At 49.0% G+C, this 13106-nt stretch overlaps 1 protein-coding gene across 1 annotated transcript; it reads right to left on the bottom strand.

The window, feature by feature from the left end:
• Nucleotides 1–4581: 4581 nt before the first annotated feature.
• On the bottom strand, nucleotides 4582–12787 carry msi2b (musashi RNA-binding protein 2b). Its single transcript, XM_049001593.1, has 5 exons — nucleotides 12557–12787; nucleotides 12167–12207; nucleotides 11766–11847; nucleotides 11124–11208; nucleotides 4582–4714 (listed from the first exon to the last, which is right to left on the bottom strand). The coding sequence occupies exons 1-5, from the start codon at nucleotides 12616–12618 to the stop codon at nucleotides 4628–4630; spliced, it is 357 nt and encodes a 118-aa protein (XP_048857550.1). The 5' UTR covers nucleotides 12619–12787; the 3' UTR covers nucleotides 4582–4627.
• Nucleotides 12788–13106: the final 319 nt, after the last annotated feature.

The raw sequence follows: 13106 nt of genomic DNA, 5'->3' as shown, positions 1-13106 counted from the left end.
GACACACTCGATGTGCACAGTCGCATCCACAAGGACACACTCGATGAGCACAGTCGCATCCACAAGGACACACTCGATGAGCACAGTCGCATCCACAAAGACACACTCCATGTGCACAGTCGCATTCACGCGGACACACTCCATGTGCAGTCGCATCCACACAGACACACAAATGCGTACATCTCTGTGACGACTCTTCCTTCGTTTCTAATTCATTTTCAGTTTTCTGATTGCAGTCACAGGTCTTTGTGGGAACCTGAAAAATGGTCCACACAACATCAAAATAACAGGTTTTGATTACATTGTTGGGGACATTTGGTCCCCAAATGTCAATGCAATAAATACCACATACAACATCAGACACACACACAACATCAATCACACACAACAATGTATCTCTGCTGAAAAGCTCCCTTGAAATCATATTATTTTTGCCCGTAAATAACGACATGCCCCTTAAGAACACAGATAAATGCGAGAGGCAGCAGAGCTTCACGTCGGACCTGTCAAACGGCCGAGACGTCCTGTCCCATCACCCCCACCCACCCCGTCTCCCGTTACCGAGCATGCCCCAATGAAAGCGGAGTGAGCGGGAGGACACGGCGGCGCGGGATCCTAATTGGAGGCAGAGAGTGAGAACAGGCTCCTGGGCTGGAGACTCTCCTGGCAGGACCAGACAGATGGGCCTTTGGGGGGGGGGGGGGGGGGGGGGGGAGTTAGGTTGGGGGGCTGGGTCAGGTTGTGAGGGGGGTGGGTAGTCAGCCTTATACACAGCCTCACCTTTGGACTTCATTAAAAGAGAAAGGAAAAGATGGGGGGGGGGGGGAACTTGGCAGGGATGGTTTCTATCTCCACACAACTCTTCCCCTTCAGCACTCACATCACCTGACCCGTGTGCTCCGGCCGGCCAATCACGCGCGCAGCAGCAGCAGCAACGGCACCGGATGGGGGGAGGGGAGGGGCAGGAGATTAAGCTCAGGGGAAAATTCAGCCCACTTAACAACGTGGCCCTGACGTTGTAGCACCCCAGCTCCCAGGAAAACAGCAACGGTTCACCGAAAACACCGGCATTTCACGCCAGCGTCAGCATTAAGCCCGGATTCGGGCTGGCCACTAAACTCCGCTTTCGCTATATCAGCAAGCACTCCGGCTCTCTCTCTCCCCCTCTCCCTCCATCTCTCTCTCCTCCGACGGTGGCTGTGTCCCACTCCCCTCGCCAGTTACCGCCACGTTAACGTGAACCACAGTTACGTCAGTCTGCGCCACTGATCCGCTATGAGTCTCCGTAAAGCGTTCCGGAGCACTGTATAAACAACGTTCAATTTAACGGAATTAACGCAGCAATAATACAAAGATACTTCAAATATTTTGATTTCCCGGGCATGTTGACTACCTACAGACACCGTGCTGACTGACTACATGCAGAATAGTGCCCCTTAATGAAAGCCAATTATTAGGATTTGGAATTAAACACTAACCAGCTAAGGCATGGCTAAAGTGTAAACATGTCTATTTTTAAAATTCCAAAGCGCCCAGCTGACACGAATCGAAAGGGGACAAGCTGACCATGAGTACGGAAAATAAGATGACAATAAGGGGAATTTAAAAACACGACACTCAGAATAGTTCTGGTTTATCATCCGTAGTTAATAATCCGGTTAAAGTAACTCAAGCCTAAAGCCGCTTGCAAAGGTTGTCAAATCTAAGTAAACTGCAAACACACACACACACACACACACAGATACAAAGAAACACACAGACATACAGACAAACACACACAGACACACACACAACTTCACCTACCCTCTCTGATTTTAAGGGCCAAGCAACGCACATTTCACACCTTTAGGGGCGTCAGCTGCAATAACAAAGGTCACCCATAAATGCCACGCAGGGGGGTGACTCCCGGCGGCGCTGCGTTTGCCAAAGTAAAACAAGGAAACCTGACAATGAGTAGCATGCCAAAAAAAAACCTTAGCCTCCACAGTAGGACTGAAACCACGAGCCACTAACCCAGATCGTTACGTAACCACATGGACTAGGTAGGTCACCTAGTTACGGCAGATAAGCGCTCAGGCCGCGCCGACCGTTTATCGTGGCTAACCACGGACGCATACGTGAGCTAACTAAATCGCCCGATCTGACGTGGAACCGCTCTTCCCGCCAAGCGATTTTGGTGTAACAGACTCTCCTCACAAAACGTCATTTTACAGAGGACGTTGTCTTCGGAGTATGTCCAGGGGAGAGGGGGGGGGGGGGGGGGGGACGACGGCAAATTTGCACTGTCCGCAAACAGCCCACGTGAGCGATGAGTCCCTGAGATCAGCCAGGGGACGATCTGGGCTCACTCCCCCGCTTCACGGGGCACGCGGGCTGCCGGCGCGACACGCCTGGGACGCCAGGCCTCGGCCTGCACCACGACTCGAAGCGTCTCACGGACAGAAGGAAAAGTAGAAGGCGATCCACGCTGCAGACCGAAAACAGACCTTGCTCGTTCACCACGTAATTAGAAGTACCACGTCCACCTCCCGGAGCAGACAGCAACGCCGGCACGCCGCGGCACATCGGCAGGCGGGGGGGGGGGGGGGGGGGGGGGGGACTCATTTGAGAGCGGCAAGACGAAACACGCTCAGCGCTCCATAACAGCCCCAGCCCTGTTTATATCGCCGGAATGACTGAATGGGGCTGGGGGGGGGGGGGGAATGATTGTGATTTCATAGAAGAGAACTGCAGCGGGAGTGAACGCAGCAGCTTTTTCAATTCCCCCCCCAAGCCTGCTCACCCCAGAGAGAAACAACAAGCCTTTCGGAATTCAGCCCCCACCGAGGTGGCCAGACTCCTATTATCAATTAAAAAACATCGTGTCTGGGCACGCAGAGGAGCAGCGCGGCAGAATCCATGCGCCGGCGATGGTGCCGTATGGCGAAGTCCGCGATACGCTGGACACCAAAATCTGGCATCCCTGGTACTGATACAGACAAACGCACAGCTAAGGCCTCCCCAGATTAAGGCAGAGGGACCCCAGGATGTCTGCGCCACCCCCCCCCCCACCGCAAGTCCATAAAGGCTTCTCTAATATGTGAAACCCTGTGATATTAGCAGGCTACGCACACAGCGGGGGGCAGGGACGCACCAGCGGAAATCACTTTCCTCCATGACTTGGTTTGCCAAACACAAGACACAAAGAGGTACCCAGAGGCACTCGGTGTACAGAGCCGGCTGTGGTGCTCACTGGCGAGAGCAGAGGCACGCGATCCCCCAGCCAGGGGCGTCTCCCGCCTCGACTTCCTGGACAGACGGCACCACAGACAGCCGTTACCTTCAGAGGTATCCCCATGGTGAAAGGTAGATAACAGAGCCCTTATCTGTGTGTGTGTGTGTGTGTGTGTGTGTGTGTGTGTGTGTTGTGGGGGGGGGGGGGGTGGGGGGGGTCGGGAGAGGGTCATGGGAAGGAGCCACGGGGGCATGTCGGGGACGGGAGCTGGCAGTTCTCACGTCGAGCGCTCAGGCTGCCAACTCCACCGCAAACGGCGGTCACCTGACCGCAGGCGTAACCTGACCTAAATACAGCGGGGGGGGGGGGGGGGGGACGCGGCTTAGACGGCAAGCCGGGACTGCAGAGCTGGCGCCAGAACCAGTGCCTGAGATTAAACGAAAACGGGCCCGACGTGCATCCGGGGACCAGCATCGAATTACCACTTCCAGCAGGGCAGAAACAAACGCGCAGAGCAACGCTAATCTCAGAGCCTTAATCTCGTCGGCCGTAAGAAACCGTGCTCCACCCTTAAAACAAATAAACCCATCTTAACTAACAAGCCTGGCCGCCAGCTCAGGACCACGGCGTAAGCCGACGAGGATGCAGTAATGCCATGACGGAGCCCTTGGCGTCTTGTGGCGAACTCGGCCGCCCCGGGAACCGGTTAAGGCTCAAAAATTTGAAAACAAGCAAAATAAATGCGGAAGAAAGAGACCATTCAACTCTGAGCCGGTCTTTGGTACTTTCCTCAATAATACGCCGATATTCCCAAGGCAGGCGAGCGGCCGAGCTTTCAAGGAGCTCGCTGCCAATTCCCCGTCTGAAACCTGAACTCGCCGGGAACAATACTCCTCTGTTCACCACGCGGAGGAAAAAATTCATTACCGATCTCGGCCTGTTCTGGCCAGAAAGGCTTTTTGGGCCATGAGTATAATTGAAGTGAAAGGGGCTCCTCTTCTCCTTTCAGGCTGCGCGCCGCAATTTTCTGGTGAGGAATGGCCAGAACCGGGCCGACGGGAAACGTCAAAGTCTATTACACAGAGCGGGGGGCTTATCAATGGGCGCTTATTTCCACGAAAAAACGAGAAATCACCACCATCGCCGCGGGCCAACCTCCTCGGCAGACGTCAACCGCCAGGTTAGCGCTCATTACACAAACGGCTCCAGGTTCCGTACAGTATCGACGCGAAGCTCCCTCTTCCCGGGGATATCCGAGATACCATTCTGCCAGACCACAATCCCCTTCTGCCATATGCTAATTAGCTGGGAGGAAATGGAACGAAGAAAACCGGCCCTAATCCCCAGATGGAAAGGAAACATTCCCGGAAGAATAAAAACTAAATCACAAGGTCCTAACGCAAACGGGCCCGCTCATCTAGAACCAGCGAGGGAAGGTGACCCAAGTCTGCATCTTACCTTGGGCTGGGCGCGTCTAGGGAAGGCAACTTTAGGGTCGATCTGCGGAGGGGTGAAAAAAGAGAGAGACAATGTAAACACTACAAATCATACTTTCATTTACACAATTAGAAAGGAACAGCAAGCACAGAATTGGGGGGGCAGGGGCAAAAAAGGAGAATAAATGCAGACAATCTCAGCATTTTACCCGGGAGTGTGAGATGCAGCCCCCCCTCCCCCCTTAATAACACAGGCATAGAATCAGATCAGCACCTCCACTCTCCCACGTCCCTTACAGTGCTTATCGTCCTCGCTAATTACATTTGTACCGTTTGGCTCGTACCACGGCAAACGCGGGGAGCAGCGTTTCTCAGAATTAGCAGTGTATTCGTGTTAAAGCCAGTCGATGCACCAGAGCTCCCCCCTGGATCAAAAAGAGGCTGAGTACTTTCCCACAATACGATGAAATGAAGGGAGAGATGTACCACTTTCCCTCTGACGTTCCTACTTGTGCTAGAGGCCAAACTGTCCCTAAGGCCGATATTTTTATTATAGCCTAACAGCCAGCTTTAAAACTTTTTTCTTTTTTTTTTATCATCAAGCAAACAACAAAAGACTAACGATGAATTACCTTGAAAAGATCGAAAGCATCAGTGGAAAAAGAAAGATCATGTATTTAGGTAAATCAAAGTGGATGTGAGCCGGTTCATTTTTTTCTCCGGATCATCCTCAAATCTTCAGAGGATTTTCCACACCTGATCTTAAAGGGACAGAGGCCATCTCGGCTTTGGATGACAGGGCGCAGGTGCACCGAGGTTAGACTCAGATGCCTGTTCTTTCCTTTTTTAGCACAATGCTAATGCTAACTAACGATCTGGGAGAGAAAAAAAAAAAACTAACAAAAGGAGCAGGGAAAAAAACCCTGTAGAGTGACAGGCACCTAAACACTGCTTTCATCCAAGATTCATTACGATTCATCCCAGCCCCTTCCGAAACCCAAAAGGACATCGCCGCGATCGGCCTTTGAAGGCCATCTTCAGAGATCCAGGTGGTCTCCCCCACCTGCACCCCCGCCCCCATTCCCCGTATTATTTCCAGAGGTTACCGTGACGCACAGTCAATGACCCATTTTGATTTCATCGATTCCAATTAAGCGGCAGGGGGAAATAAAAATGCGATGTGTTTACAGGTGCACCTCTAGGCACCACGATGCCGGGCAGAGCGACAGACAGGCCGAGGCCCAATTCTCCTCAAAAGTAGATATCGACCACATTTAAATAACACCAGCTCTGAAAAACAAAACCACTTAAACCCAGAATAAAAGGAATCCAAAACAATCTATGGGACCATTCAGGGACTCTCCACTCACACTCTCTCTCTCTCTCATTTTCCTTGTGATCTGTTCATCTCACTTGCTATTTTTACACACAGACAAAAAAAAAATATATACATGTCATCCCTTCCTTTCACTTCTTCCAAAAATATAACCAGTAACGATGTGCAGAACAGGAAGAAGCTTGCAGGCACGGCCTACGGTCAAAGGAAGAGAGAGCAGACACCCGGTCACACCGTCTACGGCGACCCGGAAAAGCACTTTGACCATAAGTCACCGCTAAGGAACGCCGACTCTGTTCCACCGCACAGCGGCAGCCGAGCGGACAAAGCAGCAGGTGAGCAGAGAGTCCGGGGCCCATTTGGCAATTATCGCTCAGCCCTGAATGCTATGAATAGTTCACAGTGTCTGCTAAAGCCCCCCCCCCCCCCCCCAAACGTTAACATCTCTTCCCAGGGCAGAAATGACTTCAGGAGAGAAAGTGTATTAGCGGATTGTTAGAGGAATACACACTGCAACATGGTAGGAAATGTCTTTCCATTCATAAGGAACAAGAAAAAGGTTTAGGGTTAAATACTTGGTTAATTCCAGTGCTTCAGAAACAGCACAAGCTATGAGCTAGCTTTGAGTAAAAGTTTTGAAGCGTGAAACTTCAGGTCACAAGTATAGTTCCCTAACCGCTACTCCACCTAATGTTAGAAGAGTGAAAATGCAGTCAAGCAAACGGGATCTGTAAACCGAACTACTTTCTCCTGATGCGTTTCTTCTAGAAACGGACTACACCCCGTGACAGGACTCAAAATTAACTTCTTAATTCCATTTTGTCAAAATCAAAGCAGGCAGAGGTAAGTACCACCTGCTTGGTGGTAGCTACACAAACACGCCGGCTTAGAGGGACGCGAGCGTGACACACATTCACAGACACTGGCGCGTGGGTCACGTGACACCGGCATTTTCACAATAACTGCACACATCCGCTTACATAAATCAGAAACAAACTGGTTATCAGCCAAGACGAATTGCGATGTAAATTATTCACCAGACACCAACTCATGTGCATTCAAACACAGAACTGGGCGTCTAACAGACGGAAGAGACACACCCCCCCCCCCCCACAAATAACTGCTGAATGAGCACCAGTAATAGTACCTAATGATCTCTGACAACCACGGGAGAAATTATTCATATCCGCGATGTCTGACAGATAAGCCAGCCAATACCAAGCAATCCAGAAGCGGCCCGATTACCCGGCAATGAACCTGATGGGGGAGCCGGCGAGCGGGGTCCCTTTCTGCCCGAGGGACATGCACCTGACACACCACAGGAACGACACGCCTCTGAACACACCACAAACATGGGGCAATGGAGCCCGGAAGGTGGCCAGTTCAAATCCCATCCTTTGACACGGTGATATCGCCGCCGGACAGCTGAGTGAGGCCCTTAATCCTAACTGCTCCAGGGACTGACTGACCCTGTTCTCTCCCAAAAAAAAAAAAAAAGTGTACATTGTTTTTGATACGCGTCAAACAAATTTAAATAAAAATACATAAGCTACACCTGAAAAGAAAAAAAAATTATGAAATTATGAAAACAAGAAAGGAAAACAGGAGCACTGATGAGACCAGAGGCGAAGCGACGCCTAGTAATGCGATGAGGCTGCGGCGATGCAGATGCAGGCTGGCACGTCTGCGCTCCCCAAAGCTCATTCCACAGGCCCACCTGGACGCACCTTTCCGGAAGCCTAACCAGCCCGCGGGCTGTTCCGGGGCGCGATCCTGAAAACCAGGCCCCGGCTCAGCGCCAGCTTACCTGGGCGCTTAAAGAAAAACAACAACGACTAAAAAAAACTGCTTTACAATTTAAAAAGGTAAGCAGTGTCAGGAAAGTGGGGGAGGGGGCGCTCCCGCAAACGGGGCAGGGAGCCCCCATCTGAGGGCTCCTCTTTGGTGAGGAGATGCCGGGTTTGACTCAACGAGAAGCAACAGCAGCTCCGGGAGGTTTTAAAAAAAAAAAACAGAAGAGCAGAGAATATTTCAGATCCCCGAGGGGAAGAGAGAAGAAGGGGGGGGGGGGGGGGGGGGGGGGGGTTTGGCCCGCCACGCTGGATAAGCCCTCGTTAGTGTACATGACGTGTTTGGGCAGAGGGGGCTGCTGGTATGGGGAGGGGGGCAAGAGAGAAGCGGACTGTCGATTGCAGCGAGATCAGAGAGGCAGGTCCTATCAGCAAGGCCACAGATCACCTCCTGCGACTCAATTTCACAACTTAAACAGAGAGCGCTGCCGCACACGCATGGCGCCGACTGCCGGAGCTGCTCCTCCGCCACTCGCTCCCGTGTTCCCCACCTCCTCCTGGCCCGGCACTCTCAATCTGCTTCCCTGACACACTGATCACAGCCGCGAGGCTCCCCTTCATCCCCAGACGTGCCTGGATCGCCCGTCCGCAGCCAACCGGACCGTACCTCCAAGAGTGTCTCAAATAGGCAAATGTGCTAAACTGATTAAATTAAATAAAAACAAAAAAAACATAAGCGCCGACAACCCCTCCCCCCCCCCCACCCCATCGTTGCCATTCTGCTGCCGGTCGACCCGTATACCTGCCAAATAACGTTATAACGAGTTAAAGCCGTCGCCCCTGCCAGCGATCACAAGGGAGAACACAGGCTCGGGATGGTCATAAGGCACTCTCTCTCACTCTCTCTCTCACTCTCTCTCACACTCTCTCTCACACAGAGACACACACACACACAGGTGAGGAAGCCGAAGTCACGACGAGAAGCACGAGAACATTACGGTTCTCGCTCGGCTGACGAACCCCGCAGGCCATCGCCAATCCACTAGTGAGTGACGCCATAAATAAGAGAGAGACATAAAACAGCCACACAGACAGCAGACAGAATGACCTCCTGCGGAGGTTAACCTGCAGTCGCTTTCACACACCTCTCCCCCGTAGCTGAGCCCAGGTGCCAGACTGCCTAGCCGAATAATATGAAAATTATAGGGCCGGGTATTTTCATTTAAAAGAAAAATTGACATGTATGAAAAGCGTCCTTCTGCGGTCTGCACAGCTACATTCAATCAGATCCGGACAGCTGTGTGCTGCCTGTCCCCCTCAACCTCCGATCACATTCCACTCATCAAAGATCAACGCTCATAGAAACGCACTGAATTTTTTTTTTTTGTTTAAATCTAATTTTGTTTTAAGCCACTTTTTTTCCCCCAGTTTGCGCCATTAAAAGGCTTTCAAAAGAAGCACGAAGTTATCAGGAACTACGGAAACATGCCCGACAGATCACACCCGAGTGCACACACACTGGAGCACAACACATCGCACACATCAAGGGGTTTCAGCATCCAGCCTGTATTTAAATCTGCATCAATTAAAAATTATAACACGGAGCCGAGTGGAAACGAGAGATCATGCATATGATCTACACGCACCTTTTGTGTCGACTTAAAACTGCAAAAACAAGAATCGAGATCTACTCCTCCAATAATCAGATTTCCAACAAGTGTTTCCTGTTAGTATCAGCTAATGACAAACAGGGACTCGAGAGAGAAAATGTCAACTAAGTGACATATTAGGCATGGATGGACGACCTAAAATAACCACCTGTTTAATATAACCTGATTATTTTTTTATTTTAAAAATAAACAGTGTTGTCATTTTCTCCACATCCAACATACCCTTTTAATAAATGTCCAGCGTGGCTCCACAATAAAAATATTTTTTTTTTATGATAATTTTTCAAATTCGAATCCAACAATCCGACACCTGCATTTGTCACAAATTTATTAAACCGAAAAACATCAAAGAGCATATCTGAGTTTTAAATGATACATTTAAAAACATTCTGATCTTCAAAAACAAAAGGCGATAGCGTAGATGCCAAATTCAATACCAATATAACAGCACAGGAAAGAAAAACACATTTAGCAACACAATTGCAGACAAAATTGCATTCAATTGTTCAAAAGCTTTAAAGTACAAAGAAAAAAAGCATTATTCATATTTATAGGATTTGTGCTTCATCAATACATTAAATCCTGAAGTGCACTTGTATCCGCCAAAACAGCATTTGCTTTAATTTAATAGCACAATATCAAATGTCAGAAACCCAGCAAGAGAATAAATGTGATCTACATGCAATCTGTCCACACATGAAAACAGTCACATCATCACAGGCAGCCGTTTATTAAAAAATATCAAACGTGTGGACATATCTAGCTCATCATTTCAGCAGTTTTGATTTTCTCGGTTAAATAGCTCAAGGAAGGTTTCTTAAAGGGTAACGCTGTGCTGACACAACATGCATTGCTGCTGTAAAAGGCTCTTAAATAGCCTTTGAAATAAATAACGTTTGAAGAAAGTAAGGCTTTATAACAACAACCCCCACCCCCCCCAGAAGCTAGGCTGTGGGGTGGGGGGGTAGCTTTTAATACCGCTTTATTGAAAGGTTTCGAGTAAGTACATATTAGGGGTGGAGGGGGGGCGGTAAATTAATATGTTCCAGTAAACTGCTCTATCAGTGCTGGTAAGCTCTCTGGGCAGTAAAAGCTAAAATTTAATACCGAGCACATTCTTCACGCAGAGTAAAACTGACAAGTGTCTCGAACCATTATTACAAAACGGTCCCAGAGAATGTCATATCTACCAAGTACACATGAAGGCACTCTCCAACACAAAGCCTTGTATCACCATTTCGACATCCTAGGGCAGTCTAATAAAAAAAAATCATCCCATAACTAAAAGGAGTGGCAGTGAAAAGAAAGCGTGTAGGATACAATTTCGAGCTTAGGTAAAGGGAGGGGGGGTAAAAAAAAGGCACTTTTGAAAGCAATTAAGTGGTGCTTTAAGCATACTGGAGAAGTGAAGGACTTCAGTAAGGAAGGGGTTAATGGAGATAAGGCAGCCGCAGGAACACGGTAGGAAAGCCATGAGTTGGAAACCATAATTACTTATTTGCGTCAACAGTGTGTGTTGCTGTGTTAATGACATTACTTATAATGTCACTGCGCAACTCTAATGGAAACAATGGAATATGTGACAGCGGCCCTTTAAAAGCCACGTTAATCAGGCAGGCACAAACACCATCCAAAAATACATACACACGTATATAAAATCAATAACGAGAAACATACCGTCTTTGAGTCTAATTCGTGGTGTGGCTGAGCTAAGACTTTATCTACACTGGCAGCATCCGCAAACGTAACGAACCCAAATCCCCTGGAAAAAGAGAGACAAAATTAAGTCAGAGCGGTTAGAGTAAAGAATAATTACGACACATACATCTTGCTAAATATCATGGAAAAATAGACAAAAATAAAAGCGCAGGAAAAAAACATGCATGCAAATCTAAGACGCCGATACAACGGTACTTGGCGATCGCCTTGGAAAAAAAATAATGCTGCCTTTTAACACGCCCTCAGCCGTATACAGAAGGTTACTTTTTAAACAGTTATAATATTTATCAACAAGCGAGGGAAACATGTATCGGCACTTTGAAACATTCGTCATTTTGTTTGTTTAAAATAAATCACATACTGCCGGCGAGCTAAAGCAGAAAGAATCCGCCTGAAGTCCCAAGTCAATGTCAAATTGTATCACCTTTGCAAAGCGCCGATTTAATTGCGGACAAAGCACAACTCGTGTGTAAAATAAAAGTACTGGATCGCCACGGTCCGCCGTGCCGAGCAATAGGAGGGAAAAGTGCATCTGTCATTGTGTGAATTTAAAGTAAAGTGAAAAACCAGCAGCCCCGAAAAACACGTCCTTGTTTTTACCTGGATCGCTTGGTCGTGGGGTCCCGCATCACCATACATTCTCTGATCTCCCCGAATTTACTGAAATAGTCTCTAAGGCTGTCTGCAAACGAAAGAAGAGGGACATTTTTTCTTAGTAAGCAGTTTCTTTTCTTTTTTTTACCAAACAAGTGCTGTTTCCTCGATTTAAAAACAAGAGGAAAAGAAGAAAAGGGAGACGACGGCCGATGTGCACAGGGGTCGAATAGAGGACTCTAAATGAGTGGAAATTTAGAATAAGACACGGGCTCATCCCGCAAGGGCGATGCACACGCCGCACATCGCGACTGGCACAGGCGGACTGGCTCGGCTGCAACAACAAGACAAGAAGACAACTCAACAACAAAGGCGGCCGCTCGGGCACGGACGGGAAAATCTCTCACCTGGTGAGGTCTGCCAGCTGAGGCCACCGATAAACATTTTACTGTAAGGGGAAAACACGGCACAAGTCAGTCCAGATGTCAGATCGGCCATTTTGACGTGCAGCTAACTACTTAGCTAGCTACAAAAAAGAAAAAAGAGAAAAACAGCGAGCTAAACGAGAGGCAAGGACAGCAGCGAGAGCTGTTACAGCTAGCCCAGAAAGCTATCCTGGAGAAAAGAGGGGGGGAGGCCCCGTTCGCAAATATCATCAAACAAAGGTGTAGTTAACTCACTGCGTCCAGGAGACACACATTTGCTTGTGCACATGCGAGGACAAATTTGTGTCTGAATAATGTATCCTCAACAAAATAATTAAGGCAAAAAAGTGTCGCTATAATTAGCTCCCTTACCCCGGGTCGTGTTGTGAATCATTCGGGCTTCCAGATGTGGCTTGGCTTCCGTCTCCCTCCATAGCTAACCCAACTATAGCCAGTAACTAACAAACACACACAGACGCGGCAAAAGCTACACGAAGCCCCGCTAAGAGAATATTACTGAGCCGGGAATGCGATCGTCACACGTGGGATCAGCTCAGCCTGGCTCCCTCCCCCCTCCCTAGACCCACATGGGGCGGAGCAAGGGCTCGTCGCCTAACCATTTCGATTGACGTCAGCGCGTCGGCCCCGCCCACTTCAGCTGAAACGCCGGTTCTGATGACTTTTTTTTTCCTCTCTCTCTCTCCCTCCCGTGAGAAGCGACGCTAGGAAACCATTACATCATTGATATCGCCGCGCGCAGCGAGCGTGCGTTAATCCCCCGTTTAAGAGCAAGATGTCTTCGAAGGTATAACGCGAAAAGGCGTCCGGGGGACAGTCGGTGACTTCAGATATAGCCCCTGCGATCCAATGAGGTCACATTCCCTAAATAGAACAGAAAATAAAAATTATTCATCTCCAGCCA

This window comes from Brienomyrus brachyistius, unplaced genomic scaffold (genome assembly GCF_023856365.1).
Source record: "Brienomyrus brachyistius isolate T26 unplaced genomic scaffold, BBRACH_0.4 scaffold59, whole genome shotgun sequence".
Lineage (NCBI taxonomy): Eukaryota > Metazoa > Chordata > Actinopteri > Osteoglossiformes > Mormyridae > Brienomyrus > Brienomyrus brachyistius.
The sequence above is the reverse complement of the archived record's forward strand: the minus strand, read 5'-3'. Positions and strand labels throughout refer to the sequence as shown.

Coding starts and splice junctions, on each gene's coding strand:
- msi2b (XM_049001593.1), bottom strand. CDS start 12,618: ATGGAGGGAGACGGAAGCCAAGCCACATCTGGAAGCCCGAATGATTCA. Junction 11,209..11,765: donor CCCACGACCAAGCGATCCAG/GTAAAAACAAGG, acceptor CTCTTTTTCCAG/GGGATTTGGGTTCGTTACGT. Junction 4,715..11,123: donor ACGAATTAGACTCAAAGACG/GTATGTTTCTCG, acceptor ACCCCTCCGCAG/ATCGACCCTAAAGTTGCCTT.